The sequence below is a fragment of the Protopterus annectens genome, chromosome 2.part2 (assembly GCF_019279795.1).
Source record: "Protopterus annectens isolate FY-2018-M chromosome 2.part2, PAN1.0, whole genome shotgun sequence".
In the NCBI taxonomy this organism is placed as follows: domain Eukaryota; kingdom Metazoa; phylum Chordata; order Ceratodontiformes; family Protopteridae; genus Protopterus; species Protopterus annectens.
Window position 1 is genome coordinate 1,107,495,100 of NC_056730.1, and position 18,830 is coordinate 1,107,513,929.

Sequence of the window (18,830 nt, forward strand, 5' to 3'; positions counted from 1 at the left end):
CACCTGTATTAGGAGTAGTGAATATAGTAACAGTGATATAAACAACTGGAAAATAGATCTTTAGAAATGGGTAGGAAAAACATAGTGGAAGGTGGGAACAAAGACTGACAGGTAATGTTATCCTACAGCTCAGACTTTGAGTGACTACTGGTTTCCTCTACTGACACTCATGAACATGGCCACAAGATACTTGCACTCTTATACTTAAAGTAGCTGTTTCCCCGCCTGCACCTGTCGCCATTGGGATTCCGGATACTGGCTAAAGCTCTTGCCACCCCTATAGTGCCTTTTTTAGGCAAGGTTCAAATGACAAATTTATCACCTTAACAGGTACAAGCAAGCAAAATCTGAGGGTAATGCTATTCACTGCTAGAAGTCTAAACCTCAAAATGCATTCACTCTAGGCACTCCTTAAAATGGAGAACATTGAAATCTGTGCAGTGGCACAGACCTGGTTCAAGGCTCCAGAGAGCACCCCTGCATTACCAGGCTATAACTCATACCACACCTTTCAGCCACCAAACCTGGACCGAAACACTTAAGGCAAAGGTGTGTCCATATTCATTAAGGATATCCACACCTCCAGGCTTACCCAAGTGCAGCTAACTCTGGGCAAGACTGCAATCCAAACTGTAACTTGCTACAGATCCCCCACCATGCCCCAGGATTCCCACTCCTCATTTCTTGATACACTGGCAAATATTAGGGTACAACCCAACACCCTAATAATAGGTGATTTCAACTACCCATGTACCAACTATTTTGCTCAACGTTTTCTGGAATTCATAAATTCCAATGCCTTGGATCAACTTATCCACACCCCCACCAGGGGCAGCAATATCCTAGACCTGGTCATTACCAACATGGGCGACCAGTGTTCCACACCAGAGGTCATTTCCTCGTTGGTCAGATCCAACCACAAGCTAATCACCCTAGACATCCACATACCGCCCCCACTTCCCATTAGGGAAACCACTGTAAATATTTTCTCCAAAGCCAACTTCACACTTCTTAAGACAGAAGTGGCAAACTTCATGACACCCATGCAGACTGACAATAGAGGTATGACTGCTGAATCCTACACAAATGCACTTTATAAGCACTTACATGAGGGAATGGACCATCTATCCCTAACAGAACCAAGATACTATCCTCCAAAAAAAAAGGAAGCCAATCTGATGGTCCCCTGCCATAAACAAACTCTACAACAGAAGAAAGAAACTGTTGCAAAAAAGAGTAAAATCCCATGATTGGAGGAACTCCCTGGTCAGCCTCAGTATGAAGCTGAGATTCCTCATAAAATCCTCCAAAGCTAGTTATGAAAACAAAATCACCACTGATTCTAAAGACAACCACAAAGCATTCTATAGCTATGTTAAGAATCTTAATGGCAACACTCAGATCTGCTTTGAGTTACAGCACAATGGCACTAAATATACAAGACCAACTGATATTGCCAACATCCTGGCAGATAAGTCCAGTGCTAACTTTACCCCCCTCTCACCCACTAAAGGGGCCATCTCTATACCGGAAGAATGCAAAGTTCCTGTAATCACGGCTGCACAGGTAAAAAACACACTATCCAAAGCCAAGAACACAACATCCATGGGACCTGACAACAACCCAGGCTGCATTCTACATGAATTGCAGAATAAACTGGCACCCTACCTAAGCACCATGTTCAATCACAGCCTCACTTCAGGCTTTGTGTCCACTGAATGGTGTACAGCAACGGTTATCCCACTCCACAAAGGGGGAGCCACCATGGACCCCAGGAACTACCGCCCCCATTAGCCTAATGAGCCTGGTCTGCAAGGCCATGGGATATATCTTCATGGATCTTATATACAAAGACATTGGTAATCTCCAAACTCTGGACCCCACCCAGTTAGGGTTTGTAAAATGCAGATCATGTCTCCTAAACCTGATAGACTTCTTTGAAGCAGTCATCAAAGCTGTACATGAGGGTAAGGTGGTTCAAACAGCCTATCTAGATCTCGCCAAGGCTTTTGACACCATCCCCCACTCTGGAACTATAGATAAACTCACTAAACTAGGTATAAATCCCTATGTCACACGATGGGTTGCCAACTGGCTCACTGACAGAACCCACACTGTGAAAGTAGCAGACTCCAAATCTGACATCAGACCAGTGACAAGTGGAGTACCACAGGGTTCAGTCCCGGGTCCTCTCCTGTTTGGTATCTACTTTTCTGAAGTACTGGCTAACACAGAAGGTCTTTGGCTAATGAAGTTCGCAGATGACTCCAAACTAGGAGCCATAATCGAAATTCCTAACGATGTGGACATCCTACAAAAGGGCCTCATGGAGACAGATGCCTGGTGTCAAAGCCATGGCCTCAAGCTCAATGCCAAAAAGTGCATTGTCATCTCCTTTGGTAAAAACTCTGTACTCATGAACTACCACATAGGTAGTAGTCTACTTAACACCAAAAGTGTGATAAGAGACCTTGGGACATGGGTGGGCGGTAGTCTCTCCTTTGATAATCACATCACCACAGTAGTCAAGAAATCCTTCTACATGGCACACCTCATCATAAAAGGTTTCTCATCCAGGAAAAAGGTAATTGTTCCCCTCTACTCGTCAATCATTAGACCCATTATAGAGTACAATGCCCCTTTTGGTATGTACCTCACAAGACATCTACAACAACTAGAAAGGCCGCAGAAATACCTCACAAAGAGGATTACTGGCCTCAAACAGATGCTAAACGCAGAACGTCTCAAAAAACTCCAGCTTTACTCTGTCGCATATTGCCTACTCAGAGGCGATCTCTGCCTAACATACAAAACTATGTCAAACCCAGAGCTGTTGGACATGCTCCACTTAAAGAAATCCCAATCCCCTCCAAGCTGCATGCTCTAGGGACCTAAACCTTGTCACTACAATAAACAGAACATGCCGGAGGGATAGATTCCTGACCCAGAGATTTCCCATACTCTGGAACAGACTACCTATCTATATCAAACTGAGCCCCTCATTAGCACTCTTCAAGAAAAACTCGATGATTGGATGGGAAATAGGAAATTCACCCCGGGGATCACCTCTGTAGCTCTGCTCGACAGGGGCACAGGAAAATAATTTTCTTGGGTGGCGAAAGCCAGGGTACCTTTTTGGCTAGGCTTATATAGACCCTAGGGCCAATAACTTAGTACCTACCTATGAACCTATGAAACTATGAGTGCACAAACAACAGACATGCTCCAGATAAGGTACCCTTAGTTTGAAGGTATTCAATTTATTCCAAATAATAAATGCACAACATTAAGTCCTCAAACACGGCGACTGAAGAGGAAGTAACAAGTCTCTTGGGCCCTGCACTACTGTAACATTTTCTGCAAAACGTTTGGGACACATTTTCATTAACCTTTTACAAGTCAATATAAAATAAACAGACAGTACTAGCAATCTGCTGTGATGTCTCCAATAAATATGCAAGGAAAGAGAGAGATCCATTATTTCATGTCCAGGATAGAATGCACATTTCTCCTCCTGAATGAAAGGCTCAATTACTGGATGAAGCTTCTTTTCCAGCACCCTGGCATGTGTTTCCCCAGGGAGGTTGATAAGTGTGATACTTCTGTAGCTGCAACATATCCTCATGTCTCCATTTTTGAAAATATGAACCACAAATCCAATTTTGCTAGTTCAGGGAGGTACTTTTCCAGCATTCCATATATCACAGAAACAACATATTATCTAAAGCACCCATAATGCATTAAGCATTTCCTATCAGTTCTCATCTACTCCAACAGGTGTTGCAAAGTGGAAATGTTTATCTGCTACAGTGGCTCCGTTTAATAAAATGCATTCAGTTTCACCTTCTGTTTTTCATACTGTCTCCTCAGATGAAGACACGCCCAATGAATTCAGGAATACTTCAAAGTATTCCTTCTTACTCCCAGCAATGTCAACTTTTCTACACCATTGTTGAGAACAATCTACCTTCTTACTCCCAGCAATGTCAACTTTTCTACACCATTGTTGAGAACAATCTACCTTCTTACTCCCAGCAATGTCAACTTTTCTACACCATTGTTGAGAACAATCTACCTTCTTACTCCCAGCAATGTCAACTTTTCTACACCATTGTTGAGAACAATCTACCTTCTTACTCCCAGCAATGTCAACTTTTCTACACCATTGTTGAGAACAATCTACCTTCTTACTCCCAGCAATGTCAACTTTTCTACACCATTGTTGAGAACAATCTACCTTCTTACTCCCAGCAATGTCAACTTTTCTACAACATTGTTGAGAACAATCTACCGTCTTACCCCAGCAATGTCAACTTTTCTACACCATTGTTGAGAACAATCTACCTTCTTACTGCCAGCAATGTCAACTTTTCTACACCATTGTTGAGAACAATCTACCTTCTTACTGCCAGCAATGTTAACTTTTCTACACCATTGTTGAGAACAATCTACCTTCTTACTCCCAGCAATGTCAACTTTTCTACACCATTGTTGAGAACAATCTACCTTCTTACTCCCAGCAATGTCAACTTTTCTACACCATTGTTGAGAACAATCTACCTTCTTACTCCCAGCAATGTCAACTTTTCTACACCATTGTTGAGAACAATCTACCTTCTTACTCCCAGCAATGTCAACTTTTCTACACCATTGTTGAGAACAATCTACCTTCTTACTCCCAGCAATGTCAACTTTTCTACACCATTGTTGAGAACAATCTACCTTCTTACTCCCAGCAATGTCAACTTTTCTACACCATTGTTGAGAACAATCTACCTTCTTACTCCCAGCAATGTCAACTTTTCTACACCATTGTTGAGAACAATCTACCTTCTTACTCCCAGCAATGTCAACTTTTCTACAACATTGTTGAGAACAATCTACCGTCTTACCCCAGCAATGTCAACTTTTCTACACCATTGTTGAGAACAATCTACCTTCTTACTGCCAGCAATGTCAACTTTTCTACACCATTGTTGAGAACAATCTACCTTCTTACTGCCAGCAATGTTAACTTTTCTACACCATTGTTGAGAACAATCTACCTTCTTACTCCCAGCAATGTCAACTTTTCTACACCATTGTTGAGAACAATCTACCTTCTTACTCCCAGCAATGTCAACTTTTCTACACCATTGTTGAGAACAATCTACCTTCTTACTCCCAGCAATGTCAACTTTTCTACACCATTGTTGAGAACAATCTGCCTTCTTACTCCCAGCAATGTCAACTTTTCTACACCATTGTTGAGAACAATCTACCTTCTTACTCCCAGCAATGTCAACTTTTCTACACCATTGTTGAGAACAATCTACCTTCTTACTCCCAGCAATGTCAACTTTTCTACACCATTGTTGAGAACAATCTACCTTCTTACTCCCAGCAATGTCAACTTTTCTACACCATTGTTGAGAACAATCTACCTTCTTACTCCCAGCAATGTCAACTTTTCTACACCATTGTTGAGAACAATCTACCTTCTTACTCCCAGCAATGTCAACTTTTCTACACCATTGTTGAGAACAATCTACCTTCTTACTCCCAGCAATGTCAACTTTTCTACACCATTGTTGAGAACAATCTACCTTCTTACTCCCAGCAATGTCAACTTTTCTACACCATTGTTGAGAACAATCTACCTTCTTACTCCCAGCAATGTCAACTTTTCTACACCATTGTTGAGAACAATCTACCTTCTTACTCCCAGCAATGTCAACTTTTCTACACCATTGTTGAGAACAATCTACCTTCTTACTCCCAGTAATGTCAACATTTCTACACCATTGTTGAGAACAATCTACCTTCTTACTCACAGCAATGTCAACATTTCTACACCATTGTTGAGAACAATCTATATTATTACTCCCAGCAATGTCAACATTTCTACACCATTTTTGAGAACAATCTGGGGCACTATCCCTCCATGAGCTCCCATTATCCAAACTAACAAAGTCCTTTAATTTCTGCATGCAATCACTTCTGTAATGCCTATATGTCTTTACCTCTAAGCTCAAGAAATCTGGACAAAGCCAAAAATAATGTGGGGATAAAGGCCCAAAATCAGGAACAGATTTTCAATATTGCTATTAGAAACTTAGAAAGCTGATAGAATAACATGTTTTGAATTAGCATGCATTTTCTGAAGGATATTATGAAGATGTTAACTCAAATGTATGTCATTATCTAATGATTTCGATCCTTAATGATTTCCAGAAAAAACACATATTTTATGATGAACAGACCAAAAATATGAGGCAAAAATATGGACATTCTGTGAAAATCTGGACAGTTGAGAGGTATGGTAGTGCACCACTGCTTGAACTCATTACAGGAAGATATGTGTTGCCCACTGATATCACACTACTGCACAGTGCCCTGGAGCACAGGTGCCTTTGTATGTTTTGGCCTAAGAAACACTTCAGTGTTTAAACAACTATTATTTTGTGTCGCTCATCACTCTCTAACATAGATGACAAGCAGGCGGGTATTTTGTTTAGATGCTTTAATACATAGAAAGCCATCAGGATGGGTAGCAGCATCATAAAGTATAAACAAACTGGTTAATAGACAGACCTTGCATACACACACATGCTTATATCTCAACAGCTTACTACAAAATGGCAGTAAGTCTTGCACGTGCTCAGTATTTATACGCTTGTGCAAACCCTTGGATAGCTTCTTAAAGGTACATAAATATACAGTGACCTACACTTTGCCACATGTATTCTACCTCTTATGTATCTGTAAGTTACTCTGCTAAATATTTCATCTCATCTGTCATATTAACAATGTCCCCTCCCAGATATAATGTAGCCGTTTCTAACTATCCGGCACTTCAGTACTTCTTGTAACTATCAACTGCATATTCTAGTATGTTTTTTCCCCTCTCAATATAACCTATCTATTTTGTCAATTAATTACATTTTTCATAAATCCCTTATGTTTGTGAATATGACTTGTTTTTTTTTTTTGTTTTCACTGTTCTTAATCCTTACACTTGTGTTAAACAAGCAGGTATTTCAATATCTTAGTGTCTGAAATTCTGAGCCAATAACTATTTGCCATGTTCAGTAATTATACTCTACTATATGCCTTTGTTTTTTTAGCGTTTGTGATTATATGCTCTTACTAAAATTACTCTCTTGAAATATATTATGTTACATTTTTGGGGGCATATACCAAGGTCAGCACATGATAATTTATTAGAAATTCACAGTGCAAGACTTCAGATTCATCCAACATTATAACTGCATTATGTAACTCCTTCATACATACCGTTGCTAATTTCTGCTGCTTATGCAAAATTGAACATATTTCTGCAGTGACAACAGAGACTATAGTGGTGATGTCATCCTTGAAGCGATCTGAGAAACGAGTTCTGCGTGAGACCTCATGTTTGTCCACTTGACATAAGAATTGTGTCATGCTTTTCACCTTGGGAATTGGAATATAAAAATGTATTTAATATGGCATCAACATAAATTAATGTATATTAAATTAAAAGTCCTAAAATTCTAAAACCTCACCAGCAGCTCAAAGAAGAACCAGGCATACTTGAAGACATTCTCTCGCCCAACACCAGAACTTACTACCATCTGCAGCGCTAGTTCCTCATGGAAGAGCTACAACGTTAAAATAACACAAATAAACACAATTTAAATATAGCACACTTTACAATGAGCAAAAGTTCTATGCATATAATATTTCCACTTCTTCACACACAATAAATTAGAATATGTTATGCACCATGTTTTTTTTTGCACAAGAACTTGTTTGAATGTTATTAAAGATGGCCTATAATTCTACATTATTTTGTATCCCCTACAAGTAATAAGTAAGTTGGACAGAAATGCAGATCTTGGTAACATGGTCAGGGCAACCACTTACTCCATACATCAGTAATTTTCCTTTATGTCCAATGCAGTATAGTAAGTTTTAAGAGTAACACATGGTCTACATAGTAAAGAGAAAGAACAGCTGGAAAATAAACAACAGCTCTGATGGCAATCAATGAATGTCACATGGGGTATGTCGGCAGTTCTGAAATGTCAACCACAAATAAAGTGCGACACAGAGCATCTGAAATTAAATTCCTCAGTATGTGTACTATTCCTTCCTCCTCCACCTTTAATACCCAACTTTGAAAATGAAGACAGGGACCAAGAGTAGGGCCTACTTTACACAATAAATGACACTTAAATGATTCTAAACGTCAATTTAAGAAGGAGTTGTATAAATCCTGAAGCAGAATTCTGTAGCAGAGATAATGTTAGAAATCCACAAAGCACATATTATTTTTTAAGGCAGATAAAAAAGGACTGGGTCATTAAATCAAGGATAAGTGCATGTGTGTATGGAAGTTTTATATACATGCACACAAGTCAAAACTGTGCGAGTATAAACACACACACACACACACACACACACACACACACACACACACAAAATAAAGGTATTTTCTAGCTATAGGTGGTCTGCTTCTAATTATACAAGACATAATTAATGAATGTAGTTGGTCAACAGGAGACAAAGGTGTTTGTTTAGAACCATTCCATTTTCTATCTTCAGTAAAATGTACATCATCTGTCATATTGTTGTTGCATATGTGCATGTGAATATATATGCCCTCATGCATACGTGTGTGTGTGTGTGTGTGTGTATATATATATATATATATATATATATATATATATATATATATATATATATACATATATATATATATATACATACACTATATATACATGTATATGTTATATATACATTATTTATATATGTGTGTGTGTGTGTGTGTGTGTATATATATATATATATATATATATATATATATATACATACAATACACAAGCACATATAGATAGGTGGATATATCCCTGTTGAAGTATATTATCTGTCTTTCTATCTATATTCACGTACACAGTGCACTCATGTGCAGAAAGATCAAAGCTCCTTGGGCTACCTATCCACACAAGTGAAGGTTTCACTTTGGTCATGTGACCACCCAAATTGCGGTCACTTCAGCTGCATGATTACTGACATTCTTAGACATGTGTTGTTTTTCTACACAGCAGTTTCTCCAACATAATGGAGTCTTGTTAGATTTCATGCATACTAAATCAGCACTGGTCATGTCTCACTAACTCGTACGTGCTATTTAGTGCAGGGCAACATCATTACAAATCCTTCTGAATACAATCCCTCATCTTCACAATCTGGCCAGTCAGTGAGTGAGTGTGAGTCAGCTATATCCAACAGCATGGCATATACAGCAGAATCATTCTCATCTGAGGAGGCCTCCACTTCACTTTATTGTCTCTGAGTACAGTCAAGTAATGTGTGCTGGGCTTGTCAGAAATGAGACAAGGCTGAGAGGATGTAGCCTGAGGAGACATAACTTACTCTTAGGAGTAAAGGATATATGAAGTCCAAGCTTAGTCAGGTCATGTTCTTTACCCTTGTCTCTGTTCTTAATAGTCAGCAGAAATTTCCCCATTTCTGGATATGATCAATTTATCTAATGGAATCCCCTTCATGCTTCTTTATTTTCATTGTTTCTTGTCGACTTTTTAATGAAATTTCAGTTTCTTTAACCTTCCTGAGTCAATGACTCTTTATGTGGTTAACATCCATTTTCCTGCAATCTGGTACATAATTACTGGGGCATTATCTATAAACATCCTTAGAGTGTACTGCTAACTTAAAAGACAAAAGTGAAGCTGCATCAATTTATTTCTTTGTTGATGGGGTTAGTCCCGCTAGGCCAGTGTCCTCTTTTCAGAGGAGACCCAAGGTAGCATTCATAATGGCTAAGGGGAAATTTGGCCAGGACACCAAGGAACATCTCCTACTCTTTCTCTCTCGCTCTCTCTTTTTTTTTTTCATTATGTGTCATGTGATCTTTTACATCCACCTGGCTACCACCACCTAAGGCAGATGGGACCTTGGTTTACGAACTCATTTGAAGGACAGCACACTCAGGAATACATCACCTGCCTTATGGCACACTGCCGTATCAATGCAGGAAATTAACAAGTACCTGGTGTGAGAATTGAACCTACAGCCTTCTGATGTTTTGGAACAAAAGGCAAGTGTGCTCCCTACTGAGCCACTGACACTACTTAAAATGTTAATAAAAAATATATAGTATACAAAGTAAAAAGTGACTCCTTATACTGCCACGACATTGCCAAACACTGGAATTCTCTTCCCCAGCACAATTTGTCCATCCCTGGTACAGATACATTCAAACAGTCCCTAAAAGAACATTTCAATAATCATTGGCTTTGCTCTTGTTCTTCCTCAGACTAACTGATCTTATCCAGTCCCTAAAAGAACATTTCAATAATCATTGACTTTGCTCCTGTTCTCCCTCAGACTAACTGATCTTATCTTTTTACAGTCTACCTTGTTTCTCACCACTACCCATTGTCATTATATCTTGGCAATGAGCCTTCTACCTTCCTTTTGATACTGTTATCCTACTTAAAAAGAAAAAAAAATAGTAATTGTTTAGGCTGTATGCTGTTATCTTATTAATTGTATAGGCTTATTGTGTTAACTAATGTTACATGCTTTTGGATACAATGTCAAAGATCTTACTTGAACTTCTTTTGCATATTTGATGGTTTTTCATACATATAAATCTCAACTGTACTAATGTATAAGTATGTAATCTTCATTGGAGATTTTCTCCCAGGGTCTCCGCAAAAAACAGGCTCCTGGCCCAGTCAGACACTACCTGGTAATCAAATGTAAATAAATAAATAAGTGGTAGCATTCTTTAGTCAAATTCATACATAAACTGATCTCCCCCTCTCAAATATCAACACTTTCTGTGTACACTTGTTATGTTTAATTGAGGCTAGCTGAAAGAAATCATGGCCACAGTAATGCATTTTAAGATGTTGTTCTCAAACACTTGCATTGCCCCTACCTGATATTAATGATTGTTTAACTATAATAAATTAAATAGTTTCCCTTGCTTTCACAACCACCTGCCTCCCACCCCACAAGATCCATTTTGTTAATTACATAAACATCTGATGTCTGGCTGTGATAGATGAAACAAGGTAAACAATAATGTAAATGCTTGTTGCTCTCAGTCACATGCAGTGCCTCTCACTGACAATTCGTACATGATAATTTAACAGTGATCAAGTAACTGCAATGGTTCTTTCCTTCACAGACAGCCTGCCTCCTCTCCAAGCTGCACTGATGTTCACAGCAATTAAAGTGAAAGGCAGCATAACAGGAAAGAATCATATGCTATAAACACCTATTATTTAATGGCTACAGTAACAGTAATGTATTTCAACTTGTTGCTCTCAGACTCCTGCCCTTCCTACTTCCCAGTAAATCACACTGATAACTTTTTACTATTATTAAGTAAGTACTGTCTCTTAGCTTGCACTAGTGGAACAGAGGGATAGAGTACTGGCTAAAGCCCATGTTACCCGAGTCTGATTTAAAGTTCGTGTGCTTGACAGCACAGACAGGGGTAGATAGGTATACACATCCTGGGGGAGGGGGGAGCAGAGCAAGATGCTTTTCTTCCATATTTACCCTTATTAAGAGGTGTGAAGTGGAATAGGCATTCTGGGATAAGTTTTTGGCCCACCAAGCCATTATATACTGGTAGTTGTGAGTACTAAGTGGGTGGGATCATTCATCCACATGGGGAGGGTACTGTGGGTCCCCAAGGTGCAGGTGGCCCATTCTCTTGCCCAGGGTGGATTAACATAACTCAAAAAAGCTTCTGCTGGGATGCTGGCAAGAACATGGACTTCCTGTCTGCCAGGATGATAGCCCCTCTTACTGTCATCTTAACTGATATGAAGAACAGAATTCCTCACCAGTATGGAATGAATGGGCCAAGTCCTGTTAGGGGAGTTTGAAGGTCAGTGTGGCAGAGGTGGGAGGTGAATCATATTAAAAAAGAAGAGGTAAATAATACTCCTGTTCTTCCCACAGCTTACTTCCTCACCAGAAAAAATAGCCACTTTTTGTTTTAAAAACAAGCATATATTTTTTACCTCTTCCCATCAAAAAAAAAAGAAATTATCCATATGCTGTCCATATACAACAATACTACAAGGTGGACCACTAAAAAGGATAAATGCAGAGCACCCTAATCTTTGTGTTACATAACTTTGCTATAATTAATGTTGCACTCTCACATACACAATGTCTCTCTCGTGTACTGTTTGAGGCCATGTGCTCACTCTGTTCCTCTTCAGGGATCTCTGTAATTGTGCATGTAGATGATCCATCCTCATGCAGCACTGTAGACAGTGGCATTGAGTTTACAAACTATGCCACTTGCATTTGCCATCATCATTATCCACTGGTATCCACATTGTCTTGTTGTGCTGGACCTCCACCAGTGGAACCTGTGAAAGCATGAACACTGATGACACCCAGTGTCAGCCCACAAACATCTCTTTCTCCATAACCCCCTGTGACATGCATACTACTACATATGAAAATACCACTAAAGGAAAAGTTGACAGATGTACCCTGTCATGTGGGTTGCTGAATTTGCAGGCTAGAGGTGACTGGAAGACCATAAATTTGCACAAGAAAAGAACACTATAGAGCAAGTCAACAGATTCACCCCCTCACTTCAATAGCGCCATGGAATGTGTTATATAGTCGACTGTAATGGAAACTACTAACCTGGTGCTTCCCCTACTGAAACACAGATGGTTGGTGTCAGACTGGAACCCACAACTAAGCTACAACCACGTACAAGTGGACTCTCCTCATTACCAAGAAGTGACAACAAAAAAAGAACAACAAAGAAAGAAAGAAAAAAAGGAAAAAAATCCTTGACCTCAGTAAGCCACTTTGACCTGCTTGTCACAATGTCCTGTGCTTTTTTGTTTGTACAGAGTATCATATCAGTAACCTTTCACATACCTGATTCTACACCAGGTCCTGCCAAATTTAGTCTCAATAATGCTTGTCTACGGTACCTTTGTTCAGGTGGCACGTGCCAAGTATGTGGATATCTTGTAGTAGCAGTTAAAGCAGTTAATACTCCTGGTAAATGAACATTCAAAAGCTTGACCCTCTCAGGTAGCCATGCCAGCACCTGTACACCTGAGGGTAAAACATGTTGGTCAGTGGCTGTGTATGCTATGCTGTGACATGAATGTGACTGAGTATGACCACTGCTATCTATCATTAATATACGTGGTTAGCAGCTACAACTAGTGCTATGCATCTCCCCCCTTTAGGTACTGTCTACAAATGACCCTGGAATCCCATACCCTTGTGGCATGTAATCCCCACAGTATGCTGTTTACAGCTTGATCTCCTCCACATAGGCAGACAGTACTGTGCCATACCAGCATCATGGGCTCCCAGTTACACATAGGTTCATAGATTGTTACTAGGCTAATGATCACTAGGACCCTTACAAGACTAACCACACTCCCCAAACTATTTTGGCCTCGAGTATCATAGGCATCTATATGGGGGGACAGGTTAGTAGGCAGGTAAGAAAGGGATTTGTAGTTGGGGTGTTAGAATAATGCTTTTCCTTTTCAATGCTTCTGTCATTAAGGAAAATGGGAGCCAGAATGGGGGTCAATTTACAATTTCCCATCCAATTGTAAAGGTATCATTTGACTAGGTTCAGAAATTAACTTGTTTTACATGGTGGGGGAGCCTCTTCCATAGCTTGGGGATCCTTTGGGGCACATATCTGTCTCTCCTGCATGTTCTGCTTATGTCACAAGTTCAGATCCCTGGATCTTGTGCTTCTGGTGCTGGTTGTTTTGCACATGTGCAACAGATCCATCAGGGCTATGTCTGAAGAAGCCCTAAACACCAGGCAAAGTTACCTTCTCAGAAGCCTGTAGGAGACTGAGTACAGAGACAGAGCCTTTAGGTGATCAGCAGTCTGCCATTAGTACTAGATACAGTATATTAGAGGGGTAGTTAAAGTCACCCAGGAATAGGGTGTTTGGTTGGATGGTAAGCACCTCTAGTAGGTTTAGGTAAGAGTTGTAGGACTGCAGGAACATAGATGGTGACCTGCAGCAGGCCATGATATGATGTGGAAGCTCCATGGTATCATCCTGTTTAACCAAGCTATGTTTGTTAATATAGGTCAATACATCTCGACTTTTGGCCTCAGTCTGTGCTGTTGCTAGTCTAAATGTGTGGAAATCACTGTAGCCTTGCACTGCCAGAGTATTTTATATGGCTTTAAACCAAGTTTGAGTCATGGCATAGAAGTCTACATTCTCCACAGTGAGGAGGGCTTGAAGGGTGTGGAGTTTTTTTGTTTAGGCTCACAGCGCTGATCCTTAACATCTTAACATTGCTTGGGGACTTCTTCTTTGTCTAAAAAGGGCTTTAATGGGTGAATAAAGATTTAGTCAATATCCGAAAGTCTAGGGGGTAGGTGCTGCCTATCTTTGGCAAAGCAACATGTTCTGTTCGCCATGTCTTCCCACACTGACAGACACTGGATCCCTCTGGAGTGACACCAGAAACTAAGCTGATCATTAAAATCAATTATTATATGTACATACTATGGAATCATCCTTGGTGAAGGTAGAACACTGCTCAGTGCAAGGCTTGTACCTGTCTGTAAGACATATTCGGAGGATCCATTATGTCTCTTTTCATATAGTCCAATGAGGTACATCTTAGGTCAGGGGTCTGTAACCTGCATCTCTGGAGCCGCATGTGACTCTTCTACCCCACTGAAGTGGCTCCCTGTAGCTTTGAAAAATAATGGGCACTCTTCCGCACAGCACATACATACACACACACACACACTGAGAGTGATTGAGCAAATATTGCTCTTATAAACTTGCTAGAATAACATGCTTTCTGTTACTGTGCATTTTCCACACACACACACACACACACACACACACACACACACACACACACACACACAGTTACCTCTCAACTGTGCAGGATTTTGCAGAATGTCCTGACTTTTGCCTCATATTTTTGGTCTGTTTCTCATAAAATTGTGGTTTTCTGGAAAATTATTGAGGGCTGAAGTCAGAAAAAAATAGATAGACATTTGAGTTTCAGACTTCATACCCTTCAGAAAATTCATGCAAAGTCTGTTATTCTATCAACTTTCTAAGATTGTAAGAGCAATATTTAAAAAGTGTCCCTATATTTGAGCCTTTGTGTGCCATTATTTATGGCTTTGTACAGATTTCTTGTTCTAAGAGGTTGAGAGATGTGACACACACACATTGAGAGCATTTGAGCAATCCCAACAAAGGAACAAAAATAGGGATGGATTTCAAATATTGCTCTTATAAACTTAGTTCTTTTATATTTAGTATAATAACTATATATAGAACTTCATACGCTGTGTTATCATCATTTTTGGGGTCAAATAGGTTTTGTGGCTCCCGATGAATTTTCTTTGGTGGGAGAGGGGCCAAAAATGGCTCTTTTGATAGTGAAGGTTGCTGACCCTGTCTTAGGCCATTTACTCCCACGTGGACTATGTGGTACCTGGGGTACAGTGACTTGAGTTTTTGCTTGATATTGCGGATCCGGGCTGCAGACAGGCAACTAACCCTTATCATCTCTTTGTCTAACCTGGTGAGAGGGTCATCTGTGTGACATACAATAGAGTCCCTAATAACAACACTATTAGGTAAAGTATATGATTGCCTTATGGACTTTGTTCTTGGGGAACCATTGGCTGTAGGCTTATGTGTGATGTTTTGTGTTGCTAATGGTACACCACAACATCTGCCTCACCCTTCCTGACATGCACCACAGGGTTTGTAGTTGCTGAAGAAAAAAACATCAGGAGCTCAATGCCAAACACTACTTTAATGAGTAAAACTATAAAACACAGCAAAGCGCTCAAGTTAGAAAATTCTTTCTCAATGCAATTACTCATTGCATTATCTTCAAACTGTTTAAACATGTACACCAGCCAATCACACCTATTTTTAAAATCACATGGGTTATTAAACAGCTAAATGCTGTTAATATAAAACAGCATAGTAGAAGGAGCACACACACATAACCCATGTGATTTTAAGAATAGGTGTGATTGGCTGGTGTACATGTTTAAACTGTGTGAAGACAATGAGATGTGTAATTGGACTGAGAAAAAGTTTGGTAACTTGAATGCTTTGCTGTGTTTTATTATTTTACTCATTAAAGTAGTGTTTGGCACTGAGCACCTGTTGTTTTTTCTTAGATATTTTTGTTGCCTCATCTTCAAGAGCTGTTTGGACACTAGGACTGGTTGGTTTTGTGTGTTTTGTATTTGTTGCTGAGGTACTTTACAGGCAGGACTCCTTCCATAATACCCAGACACTCCACATGTTCAGAGGTTTTAGTCAAAGTCATCCAACTCATAGTGGCATGCTTGTAAACAATATAACACAAACTGGCACCAATGTTCTAAATAGTGCTAACATTGGGTAGTTAGTGCTACGGTTATGCTAATGAAGCCAGGTAACTTCACTGCATGTGAATTGCTGCCTGTGTGTAATGTTCTATTCATACATGTTGGCACAAATCATGCCTGCCACAGTGAGCACAAAGACATCTTTTAGTACCTTTTTGCAGGTATATTTGTTTTGTGGTACTTACAAAAGGGCTATACCAAAAAATATATATTTTTCCACCACCATTTATAGGTTCATAGTTGACTACTAGACTAATAACAACCCATGTGTGCATTTGTAAGCCTAGTCATGCTTCCCTAAATGTGTCTGACAAATTTTGATACTCCAGGGTTATTTTTAGGGGTATATCTAGGCTTGGATATGGATGGTCAATCATATACAGGCTGCCTATGCTTATTAGAGACATAGATGTCAGACCAGGGGTAAATTTTCAATTCTACATCCATTGGTTTAAGCTACACTTGAATTGGTTTAGGGAAGAACTCTGCTTTACATGGTTGGGAAGCCTGTTCCACAGAAGGCGTAATATCTGAAACACATACCTTTCCCTTTAACATGTTTATGTTGCAGAAGAGGTTTAGATCCCTTGGTCAGGTAACCTTGATGCTCCGTGCTTTGTAGATGTGCAAAAGGTCCATCAGAGTGGGATCGGAGGATGGTCTATAGGCCAGGCATAGATCAGCTCTCAGCAGTCTTTACAAGACTGAATACAAGGATATGACTTTGAGATTATCAGCATTGGGCATGCTGTTTATGCCTTCTATTCTTTTTGTGAGAAATCTCTCTGGATGCTCCCAATTTTGCATATACGTGGTCAGGTACATAATGAAGGGGACATTGTACTGAAAGATTGGTCTCATGAGGGCTGAGTACAGTGGAGCAATGACATCCTTTGACCTAGATGTCATACCCTTGCTTATAAGTTGTTCAGTATTGAATGATTTCATTACTATCACAGACAAGTAATAGTCAAAGGCCAAGTAACTGTTTACGTGGATTCCCAAATCCCAGGTGAATGGGTTCACTCCTAGGGGTATATTATCAATGTGACAGTTTTCAAGGGTAGCTGTCTTCCCAAAGGGTACTGTTATGCATCTCTTGGCATTGAGTTTCAGACTGTGGCTTTGGCCTTCTTGGACATTATTTTTGTGTTTGGGGAATTCTATGACTGTTCCTAGTTTGCAATCATCTGCAAACTTGGTAGGCCACAGGTCCTTGATGTTGGCCTTGACTTAAGAGAAGTAGATGCCAAAAAGAAAAGGCCCCAGCACTGAGTCCTGATGGACACCTCCAGCAACTGGCTTCTTTGTGGAGGTAGATTCCCCATCCAAACTTCTTGGGTCCTATCTGTGAGCAAGCTGGCTATCCAGCAGGTGTCAAATGTATTCACACCCAGTTTCTTGAGGTTTGTCTACAGTGTCTGAAAGAAGTATTTTGTTGAATGCCTTGGCCAAATCAAGGTAGGCAGTATGTACTGTTTTGCCCTCATTCATTGCTTTGATGACCTTCTCAATGAATTTCATCAGGTTCAGTAGGTAGGTTTAGATGGATCCTTCTGCAATAACTGACCATGCAGCAGTGGCCTTGTGGTTGTCCTCTGCACAATGAGATTAACCTACTCATTTAGGGAGGCTTTGCCCATGGTGTTCAGATGTGGAGAAACTAAATCCTTATTAAAAAGAGAATTAAAGAACTTTTGAAATTCAACCCACTTAGTGCAATGCCACCTACAATGCTGGGGGACATGGTTAAACAGCTTTATCTGAAGTCAAGGTGCACCTAGATTGATAACGGCAAAGGGTGATGCGATGCTCATAGAATGTAAGTGGGTGTTTGATACTTTGTGGGCAGATGCAGGACAAATAAATTTAGTGGTGCACTGACAGTTCGGACATATAGGATGTGCACAGTAGTTAGTGGCTAACTAATTTACAGCTGTTAGTTTGCATTGATAAAGTTCAACTACTAGGAATTGGATGTTATGGAACAAACCTGGCTAGGTACTGGGCTGGGATTATATACAACAAAGGAAGCATACTGAGGATTAAAGTACTTTAGTAGGGTGAGGAACAAGCACTGTATTAATAAAGCTGTTTAGACATTTTATGATTATTTCTACAGTGAAAAAAGTGAGAGAGTGGGGAGGTAGAAAATGAAAGTGGAACAATTTTTTAGAGTGCAGTTAACTAAGCTTTCCTCATGTCAAGCTGCAGATTGTGATCATAGAAGGTCAAGTCACAAAGGTGACTGATTCCTCCCCTCAGAGAAAGGGATTAGGGCCAGATGGCTGCCTGACTGTATAGTTATATCAACCTGTGAAGGACTTCTCCCCAGTTCTAGTAGAGATGTTTAGAGGCTTACAAAATGGGAGATTACATTTAACATCTTCATGCTTCTTTATCACTGTAATGCTCA

General features: G+C 39.9%; 1 protein-coding gene across 1 annotated transcript in view; it reads right to left on the reverse strand.

The window, feature by feature from the left end:
- DOCK8 (dedicator of cytokinesis 8) overlaps nucleotides 1-18,830 on the reverse strand; it is a 1,731,107-nt gene that overhangs the window by 606,879 nt on the left and 1,105,398 nt on the right. Inside the window, exons 25-26 of the mRNA XM_044064485.1 lie at nucleotides 7,527-7,622; nucleotides 7,276-7,434 (exon numbers count right to left, since the gene is read on the reverse strand). Coding sequence (XP_043920420.1) covers nucleotides 7,276-7,434; nucleotides 7,527-7,622 — 255 coding nt within the window. The remainder of the gene's footprint in view (nucleotides 1-7,275; nucleotides 7,435-7,526; nucleotides 7,623-18,830) is intronic.